The following is a 23546-nucleotide window of genomic DNA, read 5'->3' on the forward strand; positions in this document are numbered from 1 at the left end:
AAGGAAGTGCCAGGGCAGGGGCAGTGTGCGGGGTGGGGGAAGTGCCAGGGCACAGGGCTGGGGGAAGGAAGTGCCAGGGCAGGGGCAGTGTGCGGGGTTGGAGAAGTGCCAGGGCACAGGGCTGGGGGAAGGAAGTGCCAGGGCCCAGCGTGTGGGGTCTGGGGGAAGTGCCAGGGCACAGGGCTGGGGGAAGGAAGTGCCAGGGCAGGGGCAGTGTGCGGGCTTGAGGAAGTGCCAGGGCCCAGCGTGCGGGGTTGCGGGAAGGAAGCGCCAGGGCGCAGTTCCCGGGCCAGGCGGCGTTGGTCTGGAGAGGAAGTGCAGAGCCAGGGCCAAGTGTGAAATACTCCCCGCGCCAGGTGGGCAGTGCCGGGGCAGGGTGCGTGCCCTGGCTGTCCCCTGTAGGGCCGGGCGGGTCCCCAGCCGCTGCCCTGGAGGCGGCTCCGTGAGTCAGTCAGGAGCGAGGGGCGGGGAGGGCCGCGCTTGTGTGACTCTCCCTGGCGGAGGCGGGAGCGGCGTGTCCGGCTCAGACCCCTCCCTCGCTCGCTGCCTGCGAGTCTCTCTCGGGGACACTAGGAGACGCCGCCAGTGGGCCCGGACCGTACGGGGCCTCCCCTCCTCCTGTCGCGGCGGCGGCTTCCATGTAGCACCGGGCGGGGGGCCTACGGCAAGATGGCGGGTAGGTACCAACTGCCCTCCCGCGCGCCGGGGAGGCCCTGGCACCGCCCTCTCCCCCACACCGCCAGCTATGCCCGGGCACGGGCAGCGCCCCCCCCCCCCCCGCTCCGCCTGGCGCGGGGAGCGGCCCCTGTGCGTGCGGGGAGGGGGCGGCTGTGGGGCGACGCGCGGGGCCCCCCTGCGCATGGAGGGGGGAGGGGGCCGGGGGGCGCGTCGAGGCTGCGGGTGCGTCTCATTGTGTCTTTCCCCCTAGATCTGTCGCTGCTCCAGGAGGACCTGCCGGAGGAGATCGACTCGTGTGAGTACCGCCGGCTCCCTCGCCCCACACAGGGGCTGCGCCTCCCCGGGCGGGCGGCGGGGCTGGGCTGGGCTGGGCTGGGCTGAGGGGCGGCGAGCCCAGGGGCGGTTCCATCACACTCGCCGCAGCCGGAAGCTCCGGGCGTGTCGGGGCCTTGAATGAAACGTGGGTGCAAAGCGGGGTAGGGAGCGAGTGTCTGCCCCGGGGGTGGCGCCGCATCCTGGGGTGCGGGGAGCTTTTTTGCGGTGGGTTTTTGGCTTCTTGGGCTTGATCCTGAGAGGAAATAACTTAAAATGTGAAAGCCCACGTTGCATTGTGGGAGAAGGAGGAGGTGGCCATGCTCAGCTGCTCCTGCTTCGTCCCTACACGTGTGTGTGTGGCTGGCCGGCCAAAGTTTTCCTCTAATAATGTCTGAGTGGAGGTAGGGAAGGGGGGAACGGGGACAAGCAGGAGCTGATGAGTTGTGGGGAAATGCAGTAGTTGGTACCTGCTGCCGCCGCCTGAGAGTCCTTGGCGTGTCATGTAATAATCTCAAAGGCAGGTTATCTTAAGAAAATACTTGCAGGCAGGTTGCGTTTTCCACTTGTTTTAAGGTCGCTTGGTTGTTTGTCGTGCTATGTACTTGGCTGTTGTACAGTTGATTTGATGTGTCATAGAAATTGGATGGCTAAAATTTAAGCTTTTTAGGTTTTTGTGCTCAGTAGATATCTTAGTGATGAATTTGAGTGTACCTTTATGTGATGGGCTGTAGCTCTGTAGAAACCGGATTTCTGAGGACTGATGCTGTATTGAAATTGAGGGCCTAGGAGACACATAAAAGGCAGCGTTAGAAAAGTTTGTTTTAATGGTGGTGTTGCATATGAGACATGGAAAATGAACTAACTTGCATGCATTTCTTTCTTGAATCTTCTTCCTCCCCGGAAGGGATGGGAAAGATCTTAGTGTTTGAAAAAGAATTAATCTTGTGTTGTAGTACTATAAAAGAAGCCTCAGTGTGCAATTCAGCATTAGTAACAGGATGTATGCTTAGTTTCTGTTTAAAACAATAATAAATGCAGTGATGTGAAGTCTATGATAATAGTTGTGTCTTCAGCACATGTGAACTATGGAATGTAAAAAGTAATCTACAGTAAGAAAGTACTATTGGGACATGACTATTAGAAAACTCTGGTTAAAGAGTAGAGCTGGAAACATTAAAACCAAGTTAATTTTAAGGTGAGGACAAAAGAATACTTAGCATGTTATATGGTTAACAAGTCCTTCAGATTTAGGTCTCAATCCTGCAACCTGCTTTGTGGGTAGACCCATTGACTTCAATAAAGTCCATACAGACACAGGAGTCTGCCCAGAAGGAGCAGCTTTCAGGATTGGGTCCCTAGATCGGTGAAAATAAGCTTTTAAGAAATCTAAAACCAGTGGAAATGTTTCTATTAAATTATTTTTCAACGGTCAAGTAGAATTTCAGTTTTACACAAATATTACCCTGCAGTGCTTGTAACACAATATATCAGCATTTTGTCCTGTGTTCTTTCTGCTTTTTCATAGTAAACTACTTTTCAAGAAAGAGTCTCTCTTGTAAGGCTTAAAAACTATTACAAACTTTTTTTAAATTTAACATTACTAGATATCAGATTGATGTCCCTTTAATCTGTGTGGGATACTTTTGTGAATAGATAAGGAATTTTTTTAACGATTTAACGTATTACTTTTCCCTTTTGTCTTTGCAGTCAAGAAAGTTACATTTTTAAAGTTGGATAAAAGAGATTGTAGGTCTTTTAAGAGGTAGCTAGAGGAAAATATTGATATACACACTTTATGGATCTTTACCCTGATGGTTCCAAAGGTAGATGAAAAATCATGGACTTGCCTTAAAAAAGAAGAAATAACAGTATCAGAACTCTTGGGGATATAAGAATCAAAGATCAGACAAGAGGTGTCCTAGAAATCTGAAGGAAGTATTCAGACAATTAATAAAAATATTCAAGACCTTACTGGGAAAGAGGGAGGTTCTGATGTATCAGAGAGCACCAAAGTTATTTGTAGGGAAGAACCAAGAAACTGGATTAAACCAGATTATACAACGTAACCTAGGAAACAATTCTGTGTTGTCAAGGGGACTAGATTAGATTATTTTAAAGGTCTTTTACAATTCTAACTTCTGTAGGTTTCAGTAGTTGTAATAAGAACAGGAGTACTTGTGGCACCTTAGAAACTAACAAATTTATTAGAGCATAAACTTTCGTGGGCTACAGCCCACTTCTTTGGATGCATATAGAATGGAACATATATTGAGGAGATATATATATATATATATATACACACATACAGAGAGCATGAACAGGTGGGAGTTGTCTTACCAACTCTGAGAGGCCAATTAAGTAAGTGGAAAAAAAACTTTTGAAGTTGTAATGTTGACTTCAGTAGTGGGATTATCCTTGATATGAACCAGAGGCACCCTGGGAACACACAGGCTCTCTGTGCTGTACATTGGTTAAAAGGCATTGTAGATAACCATGGATTAGAATTCTTTGAACTAGTAGTGTTTTGTAGCCACAAACAACAGCTGTGTCAGTCAATTTACAAAACTTAATTTTATGAATTAATTGCAACACTTGGGATGAGGTTTTACGCTCAGGTGTGAGTGAACTGGAATCTACAAAGGTTTATCCAAAAAAAGACAGCCATGATTGTAACAGCTGACCCACTTTAGACAATTGTTTTAACACCATCATACAGTGCAGTGGCTCTCATTTTTAAATTACCCCACGGTCCTCTTTCCAGCAACAAGTTGAGAACTGGTTCTGGGACATGTTTGAAAAGTCCCAGAATACGCTCATGCAGTCTTAGTCATAAAAAGCTTGTTATGTGAATGCATCCATGTAGTTCTGTCAAAAACAGTCTTGTTTTGGACATGCTGGATTGTTGCAAGAATAAGCAAGACAAATGTTAATGTATTATCCCTGTAGTAAACTATGGTATAATTTATAGGTCAACACAGTTTTTTCATAAAAGGATATAGCTATCTAACAAATGTCTGTATGTTTGAAATGAGCTCAACTAACTGGGTGTCTGGGAAACAAAACTACCTAGACTTTTTGAAAATCTTTGATATTAGACCAATTAAAAAAAAAAACTTGTCTATAAAAGCTGGCAAGTATGCGACCAGGAAAAAAGGAGTGATGAAGAGTATCTGAGTATATAAAGAGCTCAGTTGTATTTCAGAGACATGAAAGTATGTGTTGATGGAACATGTGTGAATTAGGAGGTGACTAGTTTAATATCACATAGCTCATTAGTGGGTCCAATTTTGCCCTTTCAGTGAACTGGAAGAAGAATGTGCAGCAAGCATGAAATGTTATGATTCCAAACTGGGAAGTCTTTCTTTCTTTCTTTCTTTCTTTCTTTCTTTCTTTCTTTCTTTAAGAAAAAGTACTATAACTTTGCACTGAATATGGATAGGTAAATTGATTATGGAATTAAAAGTACATATATTTAAGGTGAGTGACAAATACTTCTTATTAGTCCTGTTACAAAACAGCAGGAGAAAGCTTGGGTGGGAGATGGGGGGTATTAAATTAAATTCCACAGTGTTAAGACACTGTCAGATACAGTAAGCCAAAAATCAGAATATCTTTAAAGTAATAGTTTTGAAGAGGATATATGCTATAGTCTTTATTCCAGCTTGTTATTGGGTATGTTTTTAATCCCCCCAGAATTAAATATTCTAAAATGTCCACTTAATCAAGGTCTTGCATGTCACTAGGCAGTTTGTGTTTTCCCTATGTCGTCATACCTGCGCATCAGATAATATTCCTATTAAATATCGGATTTTAAAAGTATTCTGTTTTTGATTTATCAGACTTGACAGTATGCCTTTAACAGCAGGTGACACTGGGAAAATTAGATGCTGCCAGGCATTCATTGATGGACATATAAGTCAAAGGAAATGTTTCTAGTACTTTAAACAAGACTAGCAAAACTACTTTTGGATTAATGGGTGTAGTGCTGATTGCTATATAGACATGGGGAAAATACAGTGGGACACATAGAATAAGACCCAAGACTATAGAATCTTGTTCAAAATTTGGTCAAGGAGAAAACTGGTAGTCTTGTAAGAGCACACTTCATAAAAAAAATATACAGACAAATAGATTGGGCCTAAATTTGTACGTTTAGAGCAGTGTTTCTCAACCTCTTTGATACCAAGGACCGGCTTGCTGCCTTCCTGTATTGCAGGGGTTCTCAAACTGGGGGTCGGGACCCCTCAGGGGTTGCCAGGTTATTATATGGGGGGGTTGCGAGTTGCCAGCCTCCACCCAAAACCCCGCTTCGCCTCCAGCATTTATAATGGTGTTAAATATATAAAAAGTTTTTTTTATTTTATTTTTTTTTTATTTTTATTTTTTAAATTTATAAGGAGGGGCTCGCACTCAGAGGCTCTCTATGGCTTGCTATGTGAAAGGGTCACCAGTACAAAAGTTTGAGAACCACTGCTATATTGTGTCAGGGAAATATCAGGGATCAGTCGTTGAAAAACACTGGCTAAGAGTGTGGCGAATGGCCATGGGGAGATAACATTAAAAAAATCTAATGTGATTCTAATGTCTGCATGTCTATTTTTTTAAAAATAATTAAATGAAAGGGAAGTGTCTCAAGATACTAGTAATGAGATAATGGAGTCTTTCACCCCTGAGTTCCCAGTTTGAATCCAGCCTCTGTTAGTAGTGACTGAAAATTTTACCATGTGGCTATTATATAAAATAAGGGTTTGTCTTCATTGTGGGACTTACATTGACATAGCTGTGTGTCAAGGGTGTGGAAAATCCACACTTGTGCTGAGCTAACCACTGTGTAGAAAGAATTCTTCCATTGACCTGCCTACTGCTTCTTGGGGAGTTGGATTATTTATGCTGATGGGCGCACTCCTCTCGGTGTAGGTAGTGCTGTGCTGAAGTGCTACAGCAGCACAGGTGTAACTGTGCCACAGTGGTGGTTTAAGTGTAGACATATCCTAAGTTAGTACTTCTAGTTTTGTTTCAAGTAGGTGGGTATCCACATCACAGCTTGGACTCACTGATGTCTTTGGGCCACTTGGCAACTGTGCGGATGGAGACTGAATAGTAGTTGTCACTTCAGATCAGGTTGGTGATATATTGGAAGGGCTTGTTTGCACTGGTGCAACTTGTATTGCATGTGTCTATTAGATAAGTGGAATACTGCCATCTCTTTGGTTTTCAAGCCAGCTTCTGGCACAATCATGGAAAACAAAATTCAGTGGAAATAATTTGACTTTAATTTAAATTAACGTTTGCTTTGTGTTTTGGAAATTCAAATAGACTAGCTTGGACAATGGCACTAAACAGAGTACTGAAAAGCAAGCAAATAGCATAAATGATAAGAAGTAAATTGAAATACATTTAAATACTCCTCCCAGTAGCTAAAAAGCCCGTAAAACAGTGGTGGGCCGCACGTGGCCCGTCAGGGTAATCCGCTGGTGGGCCGCCAGACAGTTTGTTTACATTTGCACGGCTGCCCGCAGCTACCAGTGGTCGCGGTTCGCTGTTCCCAGCCAATGGGAGCTGTGGGAAGTGGCGCGGGCTGTGGGCCACAGGTTGCCCACCACTGCTGTAAGATCATCCTTAAGCAATTTTTTTTCCAGTGCACACATCCAAAGGCTTCACGTGTCAGTACAAGAAGCTGTAATCAAAATTGTCATGATGCCAACTTTTTGTAGTTTGCTCATTGCTATGCCCATGATGTTTGTGTGTGTTCTGAAAAGATGCATAATTAGAATCCTGAGTGTGAAATCATAATAACAATGTGATATCAGCTTTCAGCACTGCTGTCACATATGCCCTATAAACTGGCATGATACAAGCACTAAATGTGGGTAAGTCATTGGAGTTCACTCTTACCTACTGGTACACATGGTATGAGTAGGACCTTCTTGCACTGGGGCCTCTTGGCTCTTCCATATTAGTTTCACTGCAGGGGAAGAGTTAACTAGGAGTCCTTGAGTCCTGTGATGCTTTTAGCAGCTGTCTGTGTGCAGGGAGTCAGGAAATTTAATTTTTTTTAGTTTAATTTCACTACAGGTAGGACTCAAGCTCTTTCCCTGCCACTAGACATGTAGCACTAACTAGTGGTTGCAGCACTAACCACTGATGCCACCAAAGTTCCTGCTAACTCAGCCCTCACAGTGAGAATAACAGAGAGTGCCAGGCAGAGGTTACGTTACTAGTCACGCTACCAGAATGACAGTAGTACATGCTCTGTTTTGAACATGTTGCTAGTGATTTGTGCTAGCATTGTTGCTGACTAAAGGTAGTACTCGGAGCTAGTACCACGATGCTGCTGTGATTCTAGCTACTGCTTTGTAGGAATGTCATGCTCGTTTGGTTATATATTTGGTTGTTAGTACTCAGAAGGCATACTTATTAAGTCTCCAGTTTTCCTTGGACCAGACCTGCTTGGTCTTCTGATTTTTGGGCTCCTGAATGCATGCCTGAATGTTCTGGGAAGTGGGAGGCTCACCAGCAAATAAGACTGAGGTGCTTCTTTTTCATACACTTCTAGTCTTCATGGTCTCAACTGAGTTGCTCCAGTCCAGGGATGAGACCCATAGTAAGGAGGAGCTGTGGGGAGAGGGATAGCTCATGCTTGGTATGACACAGGCAAATGCAGTCCCTTCCTGGTCCTTCACACAGATGCCACAACCCCCACAGTAGGGGGTCAAAGAGGAGATTATTTTCCAGCCTCCACCTCTTCCCTGCTGCTGATGCCAAGCCCCAAAGCATTAAGTAAATCTGCTTCTTTTACCACTACGCCCACCTTGCCTCTGCTGAGTACCCCTGAGTTGAGGGCACTGGCTCCTTCTCTCTCCCTTCTCTTGTTTCCTGCTGCTGCTGACCACCCCTTGGTTATGGGAAATAGGTACTCCTTCCAAGGGAAAATGCTCAAAAGGAGAAGCAGGGGAAAGAGAGGCAGATAAAGGTGAGGGGAGACTTGTCAGAAGGGAACTGGTGAGCGTGTGTGGCTAGAATGTTTCACCTCCACTTTGTCAGTAGGCAAAAGTAGAGACTACAGGATGCTGGGATAACACACCTCACTTTCTCTGTGTGCAGAGGGGACTTTGTCAGAGCTGTGGGAAAGAGCAACAGCAACAACATATGGCTAGTGGCACAGCAGGACCTTGTGAGTCGCAGCTCCCAGAGAGAGTGTGTCATCCCAAAGGAACCAGGAATATCAGGGTTTCTGCTGCGTGGGGCTACTTTGGGTGTGTAACATGAATGGAGTTAACATGGGTGTTTTTGTTTGTTTGGGTGAGTGGGATAGTGCCAATGTTCCCTTAAAGATTTTTCCATCTATGTGCGGAATGAATTTTGTTATGTGCACCAATATTGAGGTAATGTCTAGCTGTGCGCCACCAGTAGAAACAAAAAACCTCTCTCTCGAGGGTTTTTTTGTGTGTGTGTGTGTGTGTGTGTGTATATATGTGTGTGTATATATATATATAAAAAAAATGACGATAGGGATAATTACTCCAGCCAGGACAGGGAAGGCATTTTAGAATTCACTATGCAAAGAATTGAATTTAAGGATAAAGAGCGAAATAAAATTATGAAATGCATAGACTAGTCAAAAAACTAAACTAACAGCATTTTGAAAGAATACCATTACAGAGAATATATATGCATTGCAGGAAGTACCAAGAAGTAACAGCAACAACAATAACAAAAGTATGTGTTGGGAGGTGTGTGTGTGTGTGTGTGTGTGTGTGTACTGGCTTCTGGGAAAGTGTATGAGAGACTGCGCTGTCTCTTTAAGCAGAGAGGCTCACCGGTCTGAAGGCTCCTTCAGCTGCTCCATCCTGCTCTTGAGCCCCGTCTCCCCTTCCCTGCTCTGCGGAGATGGGGTACATGGGCGGGGGGGAGAGGGACTCCCTGATATCAGCACCCCCCTCGGCTCTGCACAGCAAGCAGGAGGGTCCCGGGAGCAGCTAACCAGGGGGCTTCAAGGCAGAGGGCAGGAGTAATGTGGCTACAGAACAGCGTGGGGCACCTGAACACAAGTCACTGGATGTGCGCAGCTCTACTAATCAAGTGCACAGCACTTGATTGACTCTTGGTTGGCCATGCAGCAGCGTAGCTTAGAGGGAACACTGCACAGTGCATTTTCCCTCCTTAGCTCTCGTCCCCTAACACTCCTACACTACTTCCACTACATTGATGACATCTTCATCATCTGGACCCATGGAAAAGAAGCCCTTGAGGAATTCCACCATGATTTCAACAATTTCCATCCCACCATCAACTTCAGCCTGGACCAATCCACACAAGCGGTCCATTACCTGGACACTACTGTGCTAATAAGCGATGGTCACATAAACACCACCCTATACCGGAAACCTGCTGACCGCTATACTTACTTACGTGCCTCACAGCTTCCATCCAGGACACACCACATGATCCATTGTCTACAGCCAAGCTCTAAGATACAACCACATTTGCTCCAATCCCTCAGACAGAGACAAACACCTACAAGATCTCTATCAAGCATTTTAAAAACTAAAATACCCACCTGCTGAAGTGAAAAAACAGACTGACAGAGCCAGAAGAGTACCCAGAAGTCACCTACTACAGGACAGGCCCAACAAAGAAAATAACAGAACACCACTAGCCGTCACCTTCAGCGCCCAACTAAAACCTCTTCAACGCATCATCGAAGATCTACAACCTATCCTGAAAGACTATCCCTCACTCTCACAGATCTTGGGAGACAGACCAGTCCTCGCTTACAGACAGCCCCCCAACCTGAAGCAAATACTCACCCGCAACCACACAACAACAACACTAATCCAGGAACCTATCCTTGCAACAAAGCCCGATGCCCACTCTGTCCACATATCTATTCAAGTGACGTCATCATAGGACCTAATCACATCAGCCACTCCATCAAGGGCTCGTTCACCTGCACTTCTACCAATGTGATATATGCCATCATGTGCCAGCAATGCCCCTCTGCCACGTACATTGGCCAAACCAGACAGTCTCTACGCAAAAGAATAAATGGACACAAATCTGACATCAGGAATCATAATGTTCAAAAACCATTAGGAGAACACTTCAACCTCTCTGGTCACTCAGTAACAGACTGAAAGGTGGCAATTTTGCAACAGAAAAGCCTCAAAAACAGACTCCAACGAGAAACTGCTGAACTGGAATTAATTAGCAAACTAGATACCATTAACTTGTGTTTGAATAGAGACAGGGAGTGGCTGGGTCACTACACAAATTGAATCTATTTCCTAATGTTAAGTATCCTCGCACCTTCTTGTCAACTGTCTGAAATGGGCCATCTTGATTATCACTACGAGGTTTTTTTTTTTTTCTCCTGCTGATAATAGCTCATCTTAATTAATTGGCCTCTTAGAGTTGGTATGGCAACTTCCACCTTTTCATGTTCTGTGTGTGTGTGTATATATGTACAGATTATATGTACAGATATGGAACATTTTATTTATATATATATATATATATAAAAATGTTCCATTCTATGCATCTGATGAAGTGAACTGTAACCCATGAAAGCTTATGCTCAAATACATTTGTTAGTCTCTAAGGTGCCACAAGTATTTCTGTTCTTTTTGGGGATACAGACTAACATGGCTGTTACTCTGAAACCTTAGGCTCAAGTGTTTAACTTCATGTTTATGCTTCAATTTCACTAGGCCAAAACAGGCACCAAAATATCTTGTGCATTTTTTTACTGACTTTTATAGCACGTCTGTCTCTGTAGCAGAACAGCTAATACTGTGGTGAGGGCTGAGAAGTGGTAAATGGTTTTTTTTTTTCATTTTAAATAAAAGCAAATGGAGTAATATATATATTCATTATTACTCAGTTAAGGCATACCATAATTTGTATAAAACCTCCAGATCTTTGGACCTTTGGCTTAGCAGATATGGTAAGGTCTGATGCTAAAACAGTGTCACCATTAACACAATGAATTTCTATATGGAAGATATTCCAGATTGTTTGGAATAGAAATTATTGGGTGACACGTGACTGTCCTCCCCTGGTAAATGTATCCATTTAGGTGCTTTTGTGGTCCCTGTCACTATAGTATGCAAGCATCTCCCACATACTTAAAAATAGAAATAACAATATTTTGCTTCCTCTCCAGGCTCTAGGATAGGTAACTTCTTTAGTTTATACGGCTGTTTGTTTGTGTGTGTGTGTGTGAGAGAAGGGGGTTGTGGGGGAAATCTTATTAAGGTAGAGGTAAATCAAAGAATTGAGTTCTGCATTTAATTCTGAAAGTGGTGATGGCCTTGACCACTTTTATCTTTTGTAAGAGTGAATACTGTAGGCTAAATTCAGCTCCAGTGGTAGTTCATGCATTCACAAGCCTCGTCCTATTGGTCAGATTTTAGGCCTGGTCTTCACTAAACTTAGATTGGCCCAGCTGCGTTGCTCATAGGGTGACCAGATGTCCCGACTTTATAGGGACAGTCCTGATTTTTGGGTCTTTTTCTTATATAAGCTCCTGTTACCCCCAACCCCCATCCTGATTTTTCACATTTGCTGTCTGGTCACCCTAGTTGCTCAGGTGTATGAAAATTCCAACCTCCTGAGTGAGATAGTTAAGCCAACCTAACCCCCAGTGTACACAGCGCTAGGCCAATGGAAGAATTCCTCTGTCGACCTAGCTACTGCCTCTCAGAGAAGTGGATTACCTACACTGGTGGGAGAACCCTTCCTGTTGGTGTAGGTAGTGTCTACGCTGAAGCATTCCAGCAGCACAGCTCCAATGCTGGATCTGCGCAACTGTAGCATTTCAAGTGCAGATAAGCCCTTACTCTTCCAACAGAATATAGGACGTCATGGTTGCAAGGAGTGATCTTCAAACTAGATAGCGGTCCCTTGGAGGACTTTGAATATCAGGATAAAGATTTTGAACTTGATTATTTGGAGCATCAAGAGCACTGAGGTGATACTTTCATAGTCATTTGCAAAGCAGACGGGCAGCTGTATTTTATAGGGTGTGGCTCTGTTCCTAGATATAGAGACCAGGAATGCATTGATTACTGTGGCAGGTGTATATCTGATCGGATCCTGTGCCGTCTTCTGGTCAGTTGCAGATGGATATTTTTTTTTTTTTTTTGCTGCTATGACTTTTTGAGCATCTTGTAGCAGAGAGGCATTGGAAGAAAATGATCCAAGGCTGCAGACTGACTTCACAATTGGAGGGAAGATGCCCTTGACAGTGGGGGAGGTAGTAGAGGAGGGAAGATCTTTAAAATGCTTCGCTCTTCCTACTAGCATCACCTCAGTTTTGCCGGTTTAAGCTTTTAGTCAGCTGTTCTTCATGCAGGTTCTCTAGATACATAAAATTGTTTGGGAAGGAGGGAGGAAGAAAAGAAAAAAAAATCCTGTTGATGGATGTGGCATAAAAATCTAGATAGGAAGGAAGGAAGTCACCAGACAGAATACAAAGTAAATAAATCAGCAGTTTGCCACTTGATATGCTTCCATTCTGCCTCAATTTGCTTTGAACCAAATTATACCTTAATTCATCTGTGTACAAGTACCAGATTCAATCTGAACTTGTCCATATATTGACCAGAGAACCGCAAAAGAGAGAAACTTTCCCTTTGTTTTCTGTGTGGCTTTTGTTTCCTCATAAAGTGCATAATACTTTTTATTTTTTTAGCTGTATCTATTCCCACTGCTTAGTGGATCTCAAGTAGCCCCCTTGTTTCCTCAGTGATGTTTGGTAAGAGGATGTCACAATTCCGTTAGCATGCCTAATGACTACATTTACATTTGTAACTTCATTATTTTAAAAAATGAATAAAATATATATTTGAATTAAAAAAAACCAACAAAAGAGGTAGCTGGTTGTGTTTAGTCTTGAGCTTTTGGGTCAGGGTAACATGGTAATAACTGGTTTGGAATTTATTCAAGATTGTTTATAAGTGGTCCCTTTTATTTTGTAATTTTGCTGAGTAAAATTATAAAGCAATCACAATCCAATTCTTAACAACTTACTGCCAATAGTAACATCAACAACAGGTGTTGAGGTTGCATTTGCCTTTCATTTTGCTCTACTGTAGTCTAATTTGGTGGCAAATTCATGCGTTTCCTAGAAAATCCTCTTGACCATTTTGGTAATGGGACCAGCATCTAAAACAATGGAAGGCATCTGGATCAGGCTGGCCAGGAGGTGAAATTGGTTTCTTAGGTGTATTATGTGAAATAGATAGATATAAATATATACTGTATGCATAACTATCTTTATATGTCTATATATCATAACAACAATAACAGTCTACCTAACAAACAAGATCTCCCCATTATTTAAATATGGTGATCAGTTATTTTGTTACAGCACAGTAGACATGAGAATGCTATTGGGATACAGAATGGAAAATGACAGATGTAAAGGTTAGTTTCAAATGACATTGTCAGAAGTCCTGATATACTTTACTGTTGTATGTTGCATAACTTTGGAAATTAGAAAGACATTGCACACCCTGGAACACCTGCCTTCTAGTTACTGAGTTACCACTATACAATGTGCTCTCTGAATCTTTATGAGAAGGTATTTTGTAACGTAGAGTACATAACAGGTGTGGATAAATTAAATTTAGTCGTGTCTATGCTACAAAAAAGTCCACTGTAGGAGAGCCATTTATGTTATCTCTCAAAAAAATGTGGAGGTGAGCAATCAAAGTGGGTTTGGCAAGCATGATCTGGTGGTCAGATATGGTCAAAATGTTTTTTGAAAGTCATTTTCAAATCAAGATAGCAATAGGAGTGAGTTGAAAGATTAGGTAACTTCTGATGTTTGGTTATGGTGGTGGTGTTTTTTTTTATGTTGTCTGCCCTGTCTATAGTACAGAGACAATGTAGGTGAGGTTATGTCTTTTATTGGACCAACTTAAAAGATAGAAAATACTATCTCACCCACCTTGTCTCTCTAATATCCTGGCACCAACACGGCTACAGCTACACTGCATACTATCTATAGTCCAGCTTTCTAACCTCAAGTTTACCAGTTAGATAACTGGTTGTCTCTAAATGTAGTTTGTCTTAGCCATAGCATGGTTAAAGCTTAGTTAATAACTATGGCGGCTAACAGTGTTAAGTCCTTGTTGTAGGACATGGATATACGGGACATTTTAAAGAGAAGCCCAGTATACCTTTAGGCACTGTACAGAGACATAGCGAGAGAGAGATCCTGCTCTGAAGAGTTTATAATATAAATAAAATAGACAAAACAGACAAATAGTGGAGGGAAACAGGTAGAGAGGTGAGGTAACTTGGCTAAGGTCACAGAACAGGTCAGTGACAGAGGAGATCTGGTTTCTATTCTTGGCTGACTCCTAATCCAGCTCTGTCTACTAAATCCTGTGGTGCTCAGATGATGTCAGCATAGTTTTAATTTGCTGTTCAAAGCAAGGCATTCCGTCATTTTGGATGGTTGCACTACTAATGTGGACAGAAAGTGCTGGCATTGGAGGTATCCTCCCTGTACTGTCCCACAATACCTCTGCCACTACTCGGGGGAAATTCTGCACTCTGGGTATATGATGTTTCATTGAGATTTCAGTTTTCCATAGCCCCTTTTGTTTCACTTGTCAAATGTAAGCACTTACGTCTTTCAAGAAGAAAATAGGACAGGGGAGAAGATGGGGAGCTGTGCAGGGACAGCCACAACACAGTTCTTCTGCAATGGTTTAGGATGTGTTATATGTGGACATGGTGCTTGGTATACACCTGAAACAGAACAGCTATTGTGGATGCAATGTCCTGTTGCAACTTCTAGAAGTTGTGCTTGGTTTCAGCACGCAGTGTTCAAGATGTGGGCGTACCATGGATTTATATAGAGGCAATATGATATTTTCTGTTTTATTATCTGTCCCTTTCCTAATGATTCCCAACATTCTGTTCACTTTTTTGACTGCTGCTGCACATTAAGTGGATGTTTTCAGAGAAATACACAGTGACTCCAAGTTCTTTCTTGAGTAGTAACAGCTAATTTAGATCCCATCATTTTATATGATTATATTTTCCAATGTGCATTACTTTGCATGTATCAACATTGAATTTCATCTGCCATTTTGTTGCCCAGTCACCCAGTTTTGTAAGATCCCTTTGTAACACTTGGCAGTCTACTTTGGACTTAACTATCTTGAGTAGGGAAATTGGACTAGAAGAAAGGAATGGTGCACCAGATTCTTTATATACTAAAAAATTTGTGTCCTATAAATGGCTTGTCTACATGGGGAAACTGACTAGAATAACATTTGCAGAATAGCTTTCTTTGTGGACACTTATTCCGGAATAACAGAAGCTTATTGCAGAAAAGCTTATTTAGCAATAGCTATTCTGGTCAATTTTCGTGTGTAGATAAGCCCTAAGTAGTCACATTTTATTCTAGATTAGCAGATGTGTTCTCTTTTGTCCTTTTTCACTCTTAAAGATGGAAAATCACATCATGTTAGATTCCTCTATCAGTTCTACTACCGTTCATCTGGCACAGGAACTGTGAGGCAGAAAAGTGTCAGTACTTTACAGAACTCTTGAATGTGTCTGAGAGTAAAAACCAGGAAAGTGAACAGTTTAATATGACAAAAGATTAGTGTTCGCCCTCCCACAGATATATTTTGTCAAGAAAGCAAATTAATAGTCTGTGTGAGATTAATCTGAAAAGTTGATTAAAAATACAGATTAATTACAGGTAGCTGATTTTGGATTAAGTAAATGTAACTCTTCTCTTCCATACTGAAAATGGAATGGTCCACCTAACACAAGGGTTCTCAAACTTTTTTTTGCTGGGTTCCCCTTTACAAATATTTCAGGCTGTGATGACACTTCCCCCTTAAAAAAGTGATAGCAAATTAATGTACATACTCATAGGAGCATTGCCACCTTACTTCTGCGCTGCTGTTAGTGGTGGTGGTGCCTTCAGAGTTGGGTGACCAGAGAGCAGCAGCTGCTGTACCCCCTTCCCTCCAGCTCTTCTTCCCCTGGCAATATTTTTTGATCTTGTGACCCCACTACAACAGCCTTGTGACACCCCCGCCCTTTTGGATCAGGACCCCCAGTTTGAGAAACGCTGAACCAAGCCTGCTTTGGGATACGTATGTGGCCTACATGGCATAATCAAATTCTGGAGTGTCTCAGTTTTTATTTATTTATTTATTTATTTATTTAAAATTTATCGCTCTCATAGTTGCAAAGATAAACTTCCAAGTGTGAAACAATGCAGTGCTGCCTTCCTGAGTCTGTAGATAATCTGAAACAATAACCCTGGCAGTTCTGAATTCCCTTATCCCCCAGTGAGATTAATGGGGGTGCTGGCTCTAAAGCCTAATGGTGACACATTACTGTGTCATTTCTTATCATTTTAATGATGGAAGGGAATGGAATTGACTCTCATAGGGTACATCTACACAGCAAATGAAGGTTTGACTGTAGTGCGGGTAGGCATACCTGCTGTAGTTTTAATCTAGCCTGTGCTAGGTAGTGAGAAGTGAAGATGCTTTGGCTCAGGCTAGCTACCAGAGTCTGTACCCAGGTTCCTTGGCGGGCTTGTATTGGGGCACTTAGTCCCCACTGAAGCCCAGGCAGCGACAACTTCACTACCAATGTTATCTAAGCTAACTAGATTAGCATGGGTATGCCTTTCTGCATTACAATCACATCTTCATTTGCTGTGAAGACCTACCCACAGATGGTAGGAATTGGAGGACACTGCAACAAAGGGAATGCAGAGTGGGGGGAAAGGAATGTTTGTGCATGTGCGTAAACACACACAGAAAGGAGGATCAAGAAGGAATAGAAATTAAGGCTGAGCAGTGGTGATACTAATGCTAAGCCTATTCTGAGCATATTTTCATGTTAGTGATGCTGAATGTATCAGTAAGGTCTTTTTATCAAATAATAAATAACTATAAGTGGGAGTTGTACCATAAATTGAGAATATTATGTAACTCTGAATCTCTGACCTGGCTGATGGACTATAATGTAAAAATAGAATTTGGCCCTCATTGCGGAATGAGTTTGAAACTCTTGAGCTCAGTACTTTTCTTGGTTCTTTTTAAACTGACAGTTATGACAGGTCCTTCTTGGTATGCTAATTCTTGACATTTTAGTCTGTGAATTGACACAGTGACTCAAACTACCTTTTCTTTTTAGGTATTGTTAAGGATTTAGATTTTTGACATGATAGACCATAACTGCTTCTTGGAAACCATTATTCTCTCATATATACTGGTTCTCACCATTCACCTTGATTAGCTGTTGCTTGAAATCATTTAAATGTTGTTAATATTGACAGTTCCAAGAAACACTCAATTGATGTCAAGCATTTGGGCAAACGTCTCACTTTTTTTGTAACTGTGTGATTTAAGTGTAATGTACAGGAGTGTAAATTAATTGGGTATTCTGGAGTTTGGAACAGTAAGGCCTGGTCTTGCACTAGAAAATAGGTCACCATAACTATGTTCTTCAGAGGTATGAAAAATCCATGTCCCTGAGTGGTGTAATTAAGCTGATCTAAGTCCCAGTTAGTGCTAGGTTGACGGAAGAATTCTTCTGTTGACCTAGCTACTGCCTCTCAGGGAGGTGAATTACTTAAGTTGACGGGAGAACCACTCCTGTAGGCATAGGTAGTGTCTACCCTGAAGCGCTACAGTGGTGCAGCTGCAGCATTTCAAGTGTAGACAAGCTCTGATTAAAATTTCTTTCCCTATCTTAATTGTTGAGGTTTGTCTCTTTCTTGTCATAACTTTGTGAGTACTCTAATTGGCATAGAATCTTTTGGGGTAGACAAAGCCTTGGTAACAAACAAGCAGAACCTTTCCCTCAGTTTCACACTACCCTTAAAGGAGAGAGAGGGAGGAATCCCCCTCTGCCCCCTCCCCACCTCAAAAAAAGAAAAAAAAAAGAAAGAAAAAAACACTCTTCACTCTGTTTTTATACATCATCAAGAAGCAAAGATCACAAGCCAAAACATTTTTTCTTATTTTGAAGGTCACCTTTAGCCAAGTTTCCATCATGGTTCAAACATGCTTTCTCTATAGGCATTAAGCTGTTTGTCTCGTGAGTCTGTATTAGTATTTAAAGTGTTTTCATTAGCTGTTTGAGTGAACTTTTTCTGAAAGCCATTTCCAGTAGTGCTTTGATTTCCTAAATGTAGTCAAAGGTGGTGTGACAGCTCCTATCAACTGGAAGAACCTTGCTGCATCTTTTCACCTGAGCTAGGCTAAAACACTATTCCCTAGCATAGGTAGGGCTTGTCTACATTTGAAATGCTACAGCGGCACAGCTGCAGCGCTTCAGAGTAGAAGCTCATTATAGCATTGGGAGGGATTCTTCCGTCGGTGTATTTAATCTACCTCCCTGAGAGGCAGTAGCTACATTGATGGAAGTATTCTTCCGTCAACCTACCACTATCTACTGTGCGTGTTAGGTGGATTTGTCACACCTGTGAGTGACAGCTGGGTGGACTTAGATTTTGAGTGTAGACCTGGCCTTAAGAGTTATGTTGTCCCGTCCATGCTAGAGGTGAAATGCTCGTAAGTCCTTGGGTGCCATTTCTTAAGTATTTTTCTCAAAATGGAGGCCAGGATGAATGCTTGGCTCTTGTTCTTTAATTGATAAAAATGATTGCTGCTGCAGTTTTTGAAAGGCATTCAGACAACAGAATGATGTGTTTTTTTCCCCTAGCAGTACCTGTGGAGAGCCAGAGCCCCCAAAAGTTGGAGCTATTACTGTAGTGGTGGTGCACATCTCTTTTTCCCCCGCTCCCACTGGGAAGCTGGTTCCATGCAGCACTTGAGGCTGGTGTTAACCAGATGGACTTTTATCAAGAGTGCAGGCTGGTAGGGCCAAGTTGTTCTTGAGATTGGAATACGTAGAGAGCAGGGATGATGGGTGAGTGGGGAGGCACTAGGAGTTGGGTGTCTGTGGAATAAGTGGACATAAAGTGGCCAGGCGTGGTCCTCCTTTGTTGTCCCACCATAAAGGCCATAAAGCCTTTAATTTGTACCCACTACTTCTAGCAGACTCCTTACAACAGTGCCTGTTGTGCTGGTCTGATAAGCCTTCATTGGGCTAACACTACTAGCCGGTGAAACCGTAAATGACTTGTTGGCTAACAAAGGTATCTTAAGAGCCGAGCTGGGAGCTAGAGCTGGTTGAACACTTTTCCTCAGAATGATTTTCTTATGAAAAATGCCCTTTTTGCAAAACCAAATTTTTCCATGAGAAAATTTTAGTTTTGCCAAAAAACTTTGATTTTTTGTTTGTTTTGTTTGGAAAAATTGAAATGATAGCTCTTGTCAATTTCATCTTCTACCAGTGAAATTGACAAAAAACTTTCCTAGATGGTTGCCTGGCGGAGAGCCCAGGGCACTCTGCCTCCCTTCTGCCTTCCCCTCAGCTCCAGAGGAGCCGGAGAGGCAGCGAGACCCCATGTGTTGGGCTGCCTGAGGCCCAGGACTCCAGTCGTCCAGAGTTTGTGTCTTCAGGGCAACCCTACCCTTCCAGGACTTCCAGGCCTGCTGCCACAGGAGAATGAGCCTGGAAATCCTGGGATGGGCTTCCAGGGTCTGCAGCTCCTGGCTAGTTCCACAATATGGACTTCCTCAGACCAGGGACTCCAGAGCTTCCAGACTCTTCCACCAGCTGGCACCACCTGGTGCCTCAGAGCCCCTAGTAGCTGCTGAGTGAAATTTACATTCTTATTGATTTTCAATGCTGCTGTAGCGGGGAAACTGACAAGAATATCAATTTCACTAAGCAGCTGTGGGGGGATCCTAGGGAGCAGATGTTTTGATGTTTTCAAAATTAAATTTTTTTCACGATTCCTTGTTCATGGCAAATTTAGAAAAATGTGGTTTTGTTCTGAATCATAGTGAAACCTTGTTTTAAAAAAACAGAAGATTTCCTGTGAACTGAAAATCCTGTGATTTGGCCAGCTCTACTGGAAACCTCTGTACTTAAGACAACTTCAGGTACAAATACTCCCTTCCAAAAGTGCCTCTTTGGCTCTGTCTACACTACAGCTTATGTTGGCATAACACTGCTCTACAGCCAAAATGCTTCTGAAATAAATGTAGTCAAACTTTACTAATTCTGGGTCACTGAGGATGAAAATGATGCTTAAAATTGTTGATTGGCTCTAGTTTTCAAGATATGCTATTGGGTCAGTATATACGATCCTTGACTTGGGAATGGCGGAGGATAAGTGAGTTATAAAGGGAAGGGATCTCAATTTAAACCAGAAAGGACTAAAATACATCTTTGACTGGATCTGTGAATAAATCTATGACTGGGTTTGGACTGTACTTGCTTTTTAGGCAAAACAATGAATGATGCAATCTGAAGCTGGTATTGCGTCATACATGATATGAATTGCATCATGTTATTCCTAGAAGTCATGGATGATGCAATCATAACGAAGCTTACATCACTCTGCTGAACAAATTGCCCTATATCAGCTCTAGAAATCATACAGTGTCGTGCTCTCCTATTTGTCAGTGTTTGATTTTGCAAAGGGACACGTTTCTGTTTAGCCAAAGTGAGCAGAGATGCCTCATACTTGTGTGAACAGTGCAGATAACTTCTGCTATGTTTGTGGTGAAGTGACTTTTGCATCAGAAAAGCGCAGTATAACCACTATGGTTAAGAAAGCCTATCCCTTTATTTTGGCTGCAAAATTGGAGACCAGGACAAGAGGTGGGCCCCACACATACGCTGCAACACTTGTGCAACAAATCTTCGCCAGTGGTTGAACAGGAAAAGGAAATCTATGCCTTTTGCAGTGCCAATGATTTGGAGAGAGCCAACAGATCATACCAGCAATTGTTACTTCTGCATGGTGCCTCCAGTTGGGAAAGGTGTGTCAAAGAAGAAAAAGTGGACTGTGCATTATCCAAACATTCCATCAGCTATACGCCCAGTACCCCACGGAGAAGGACTGCCGGTTCCTGATGCACCAGAATCATTCTCACTTGAGTCAGACGAGGAAGAGGAAGAGGCTGAAACTTCTGGTCCTGAACCATCGATGTCACAAGACCCACATTTTCTCCTATTCTCCTCCTCTGAACCACACCTCATAACACAAGGTGAACTGAATGACCTTGTCAGGAATTTGGAACTACCCAAGAGTAAGGCAGAGCTCTTGGGCTCCAGACTACAGCAGTGGAATCTCCTGGCAGGTGATGTTAGGGTTTCCATGTTCCGTGACCGTCAAAAGGATCTTGTCCCATTCTTCTTCATGGAAGGGGATCTTGTAGCCTGCAACAACATCGATGGTGTGATGGCAGCCCTCAACATCGGTCACGATCCAGATGAGTGGAGACTGTTCATTGATTCATCAAAGACGAGTCTTAAAGCTGTTTTACTGCATAATGGCAATGTTTTGCCATCAATTCCAGTTGGTCATGCAGTCCATATGAAGGAAACCTATGACAACATGAAACAGCTTTTGAGGTGCATAAACTATGACCAACATCAGTGGCAGCTTTGTGGCGATTTGAAGGTTGTTGCTCTCTTGCTTGGTCTGCAGATTGGATACACAAAGTACTGCCGTTTTCTCTGCGAATGGGATAGTCGTGCAAGAGATTCCCACTACATCAAGAAAGATTGGCGACTCCGACAGTCATTGGAGCCTGGGAGGAAAAGTGTTCAGCATCCACCACTTGTTGAATCAAGGAAGATTTTGTTACCACCCTTACACATCAAGCTGGGTCTGATGAAGAACTTTGTCAAGGCCATTGACAAAACACAAGCAGCTTTCAAGTACCTCCGTGGAAAATTTCCAAGGTTAAGTGAAGCTAAGATAAAGGAAGGTGTCTTTGTTGGTCCTCAGATTCGTGAACTTCTTCGAGATGATGCATTTGACCATGCACTGCGTGGCAAGGAAAAGACGGCATGGAAAGCCTTCCAGTTAGTGGCAATAAATTTTCTCGGAAACAACAAGGCAGACAACTACAGGTTGTTGGTGGAAAACCTCCTCAAGGCATACAAAAGCCTTGGTTGCAACATGTCACTAAAGAGACATTTTTTGCACTCTCATCTAGATTTTTTTCCACCGAACTGCAGAGCAGTGATCGACGAGCATGGTGAGCGATTTCACCAGGACATTGCAACAATGGAGAAACGCTATCAGGGCAAATGGAGCCCATCAATGCTTGCAGACTATTGCTGGACAGTGACAAGAGATGCTTCTTTTAATGAATACAAGAGACAAGCCAAGAAGCGCCGAGTAGACACTGAATAGGACTAAACTATGTACATAATAGTTTTTTGCCTTTTGTTTCATAATAAATTTTATTTATATAACCCTTTTGCTGATTTTTAAAGTGTTACATAAACAGGACAGGTGAAATATTATCATGTAAAGCAACCATGAACACATGAAAAGACCTAGGTTTACAATGTATGATTAAAACTCTACTATCTACACAATATAAATAGACATAAAATGTAAAAACTTAAATATCTTAGAAACAGTAGCCAATCAGTTGTTTTAATTGTCATATTTGAATTCAGCACATCAAAATACATAATAAATAGCACATTTTATCTCTGAAGCAGACGACTTCTCAAAAATTGTAGACCAGTGTAATTTATGTTGCTCAGGGTTGTGAATAAACCACCCCCCAGAGCGAGGTAAGTTACATCGACATAAGCACCAATGTGGATAGCGCTGTGTCCCCAAGAAAGCGTCTCCTGCTGACATAGCTAGTGCCTCTCACAGAAGTGGTTTTATTATGCCAACAGGAGAGCTCTCTCTCCCATCGGCATGGAGCGTCTTCACCAGACACACTGCAGCGTGTGTGTAGATCATCCCTTTGCTTCCTCCAAACAGGACAAAGGAGTAGGGACTTATCCAAGCAACCGATGACTTAGTTTGTGGACAGCTGGAAATACCTATTGCAATTGGTGAAATCAACTAACCTCTTGGCAAAGTTCCCAGTATCTGTGGCAAATTAGGCAAATTAAAAACCAAAACAAAAAAATAAAAAATATTGTATATAGAAATGTCTTCTATACTGTAGAATAGAGGAGACCAGCATGTGTTTGGGGAAGTTTGGGAATTACAAAGACTCTGGTTGTTCAGCTGTACGGTTCCAAAACTAGAGAGCATGGAGACTTACACTTCAGAAAAGTTCAGGGTAATTGCACCTATATTCCCCGTCCATGATGAACAAAAGCTACCCACTCTAGACTCCTGGCTCCTCAGCTATCAACTCTCTTGGACAGAGATGCACATCTCCCTCCCTCCCGATCTGTTTTTTTTCCAGATAGCACAGTTCCCAGCCTACACTGTGATATCCCCAGTAAGCCAGACTGCCTCAAGCAGCCAGCATCTGCTCTCTGATTTCTTTTCAAAGGCTGTGATAACTAATTGCCAGCAGTCTCAAGTTACCACACAACTCTTTAGAAGGAAGGACATTTATTCTTAAGGTGAAAGCATTACAGAGAAAACTTACTTACATGCATTCTAATAAGCTTACCAGGAGTCTGATAGGAGTCAGTCCTTCAGACCC

General features: G+C 42.7%; 1 protein-coding gene across 15 annotated transcripts in view; it reads left to right on the forward strand.

Annotated features, from left to right (window-relative positions):
- The first annotated feature begins 236 nt into the window (after nt 1–236).
- PPP4R1 (protein phosphatase 4 regulatory subunit 1) overlaps nt 237–23546 on the forward strand; it is a 98845-nt gene continuing 75535 nt past the window's right edge. For 3 of the 15 annotated variants that reach the window (XM_065582043.1, XM_065582044.1, XM_065582042.1), the window contains exons 1-2: nt 445–676; nt 929–973. Coding sequence is in view for 4 of the 15 variants with exons in the window: in XM_005282652.5 (XP_005282709.2) it covers nt 670–676; nt 929–973 (52 nt within the window). In the remaining 11 variants the exon portion in view is untranslated. The other 12 variants (XM_005282652.5, XM_005282653.5, XM_042843260.2 and 9 more) reach the window with 12 other exon arrangements.

This window comes from Chrysemys picta, chromosome 2 (assembly GCF_011386835.1).
Source record: "Chrysemys picta bellii isolate R12L10 chromosome 2, ASM1138683v2, whole genome shotgun sequence".
NCBI classification, from domain to species: domain Eukaryota; kingdom Metazoa; phylum Chordata; order Testudines; family Emydidae; genus Chrysemys; species Chrysemys picta.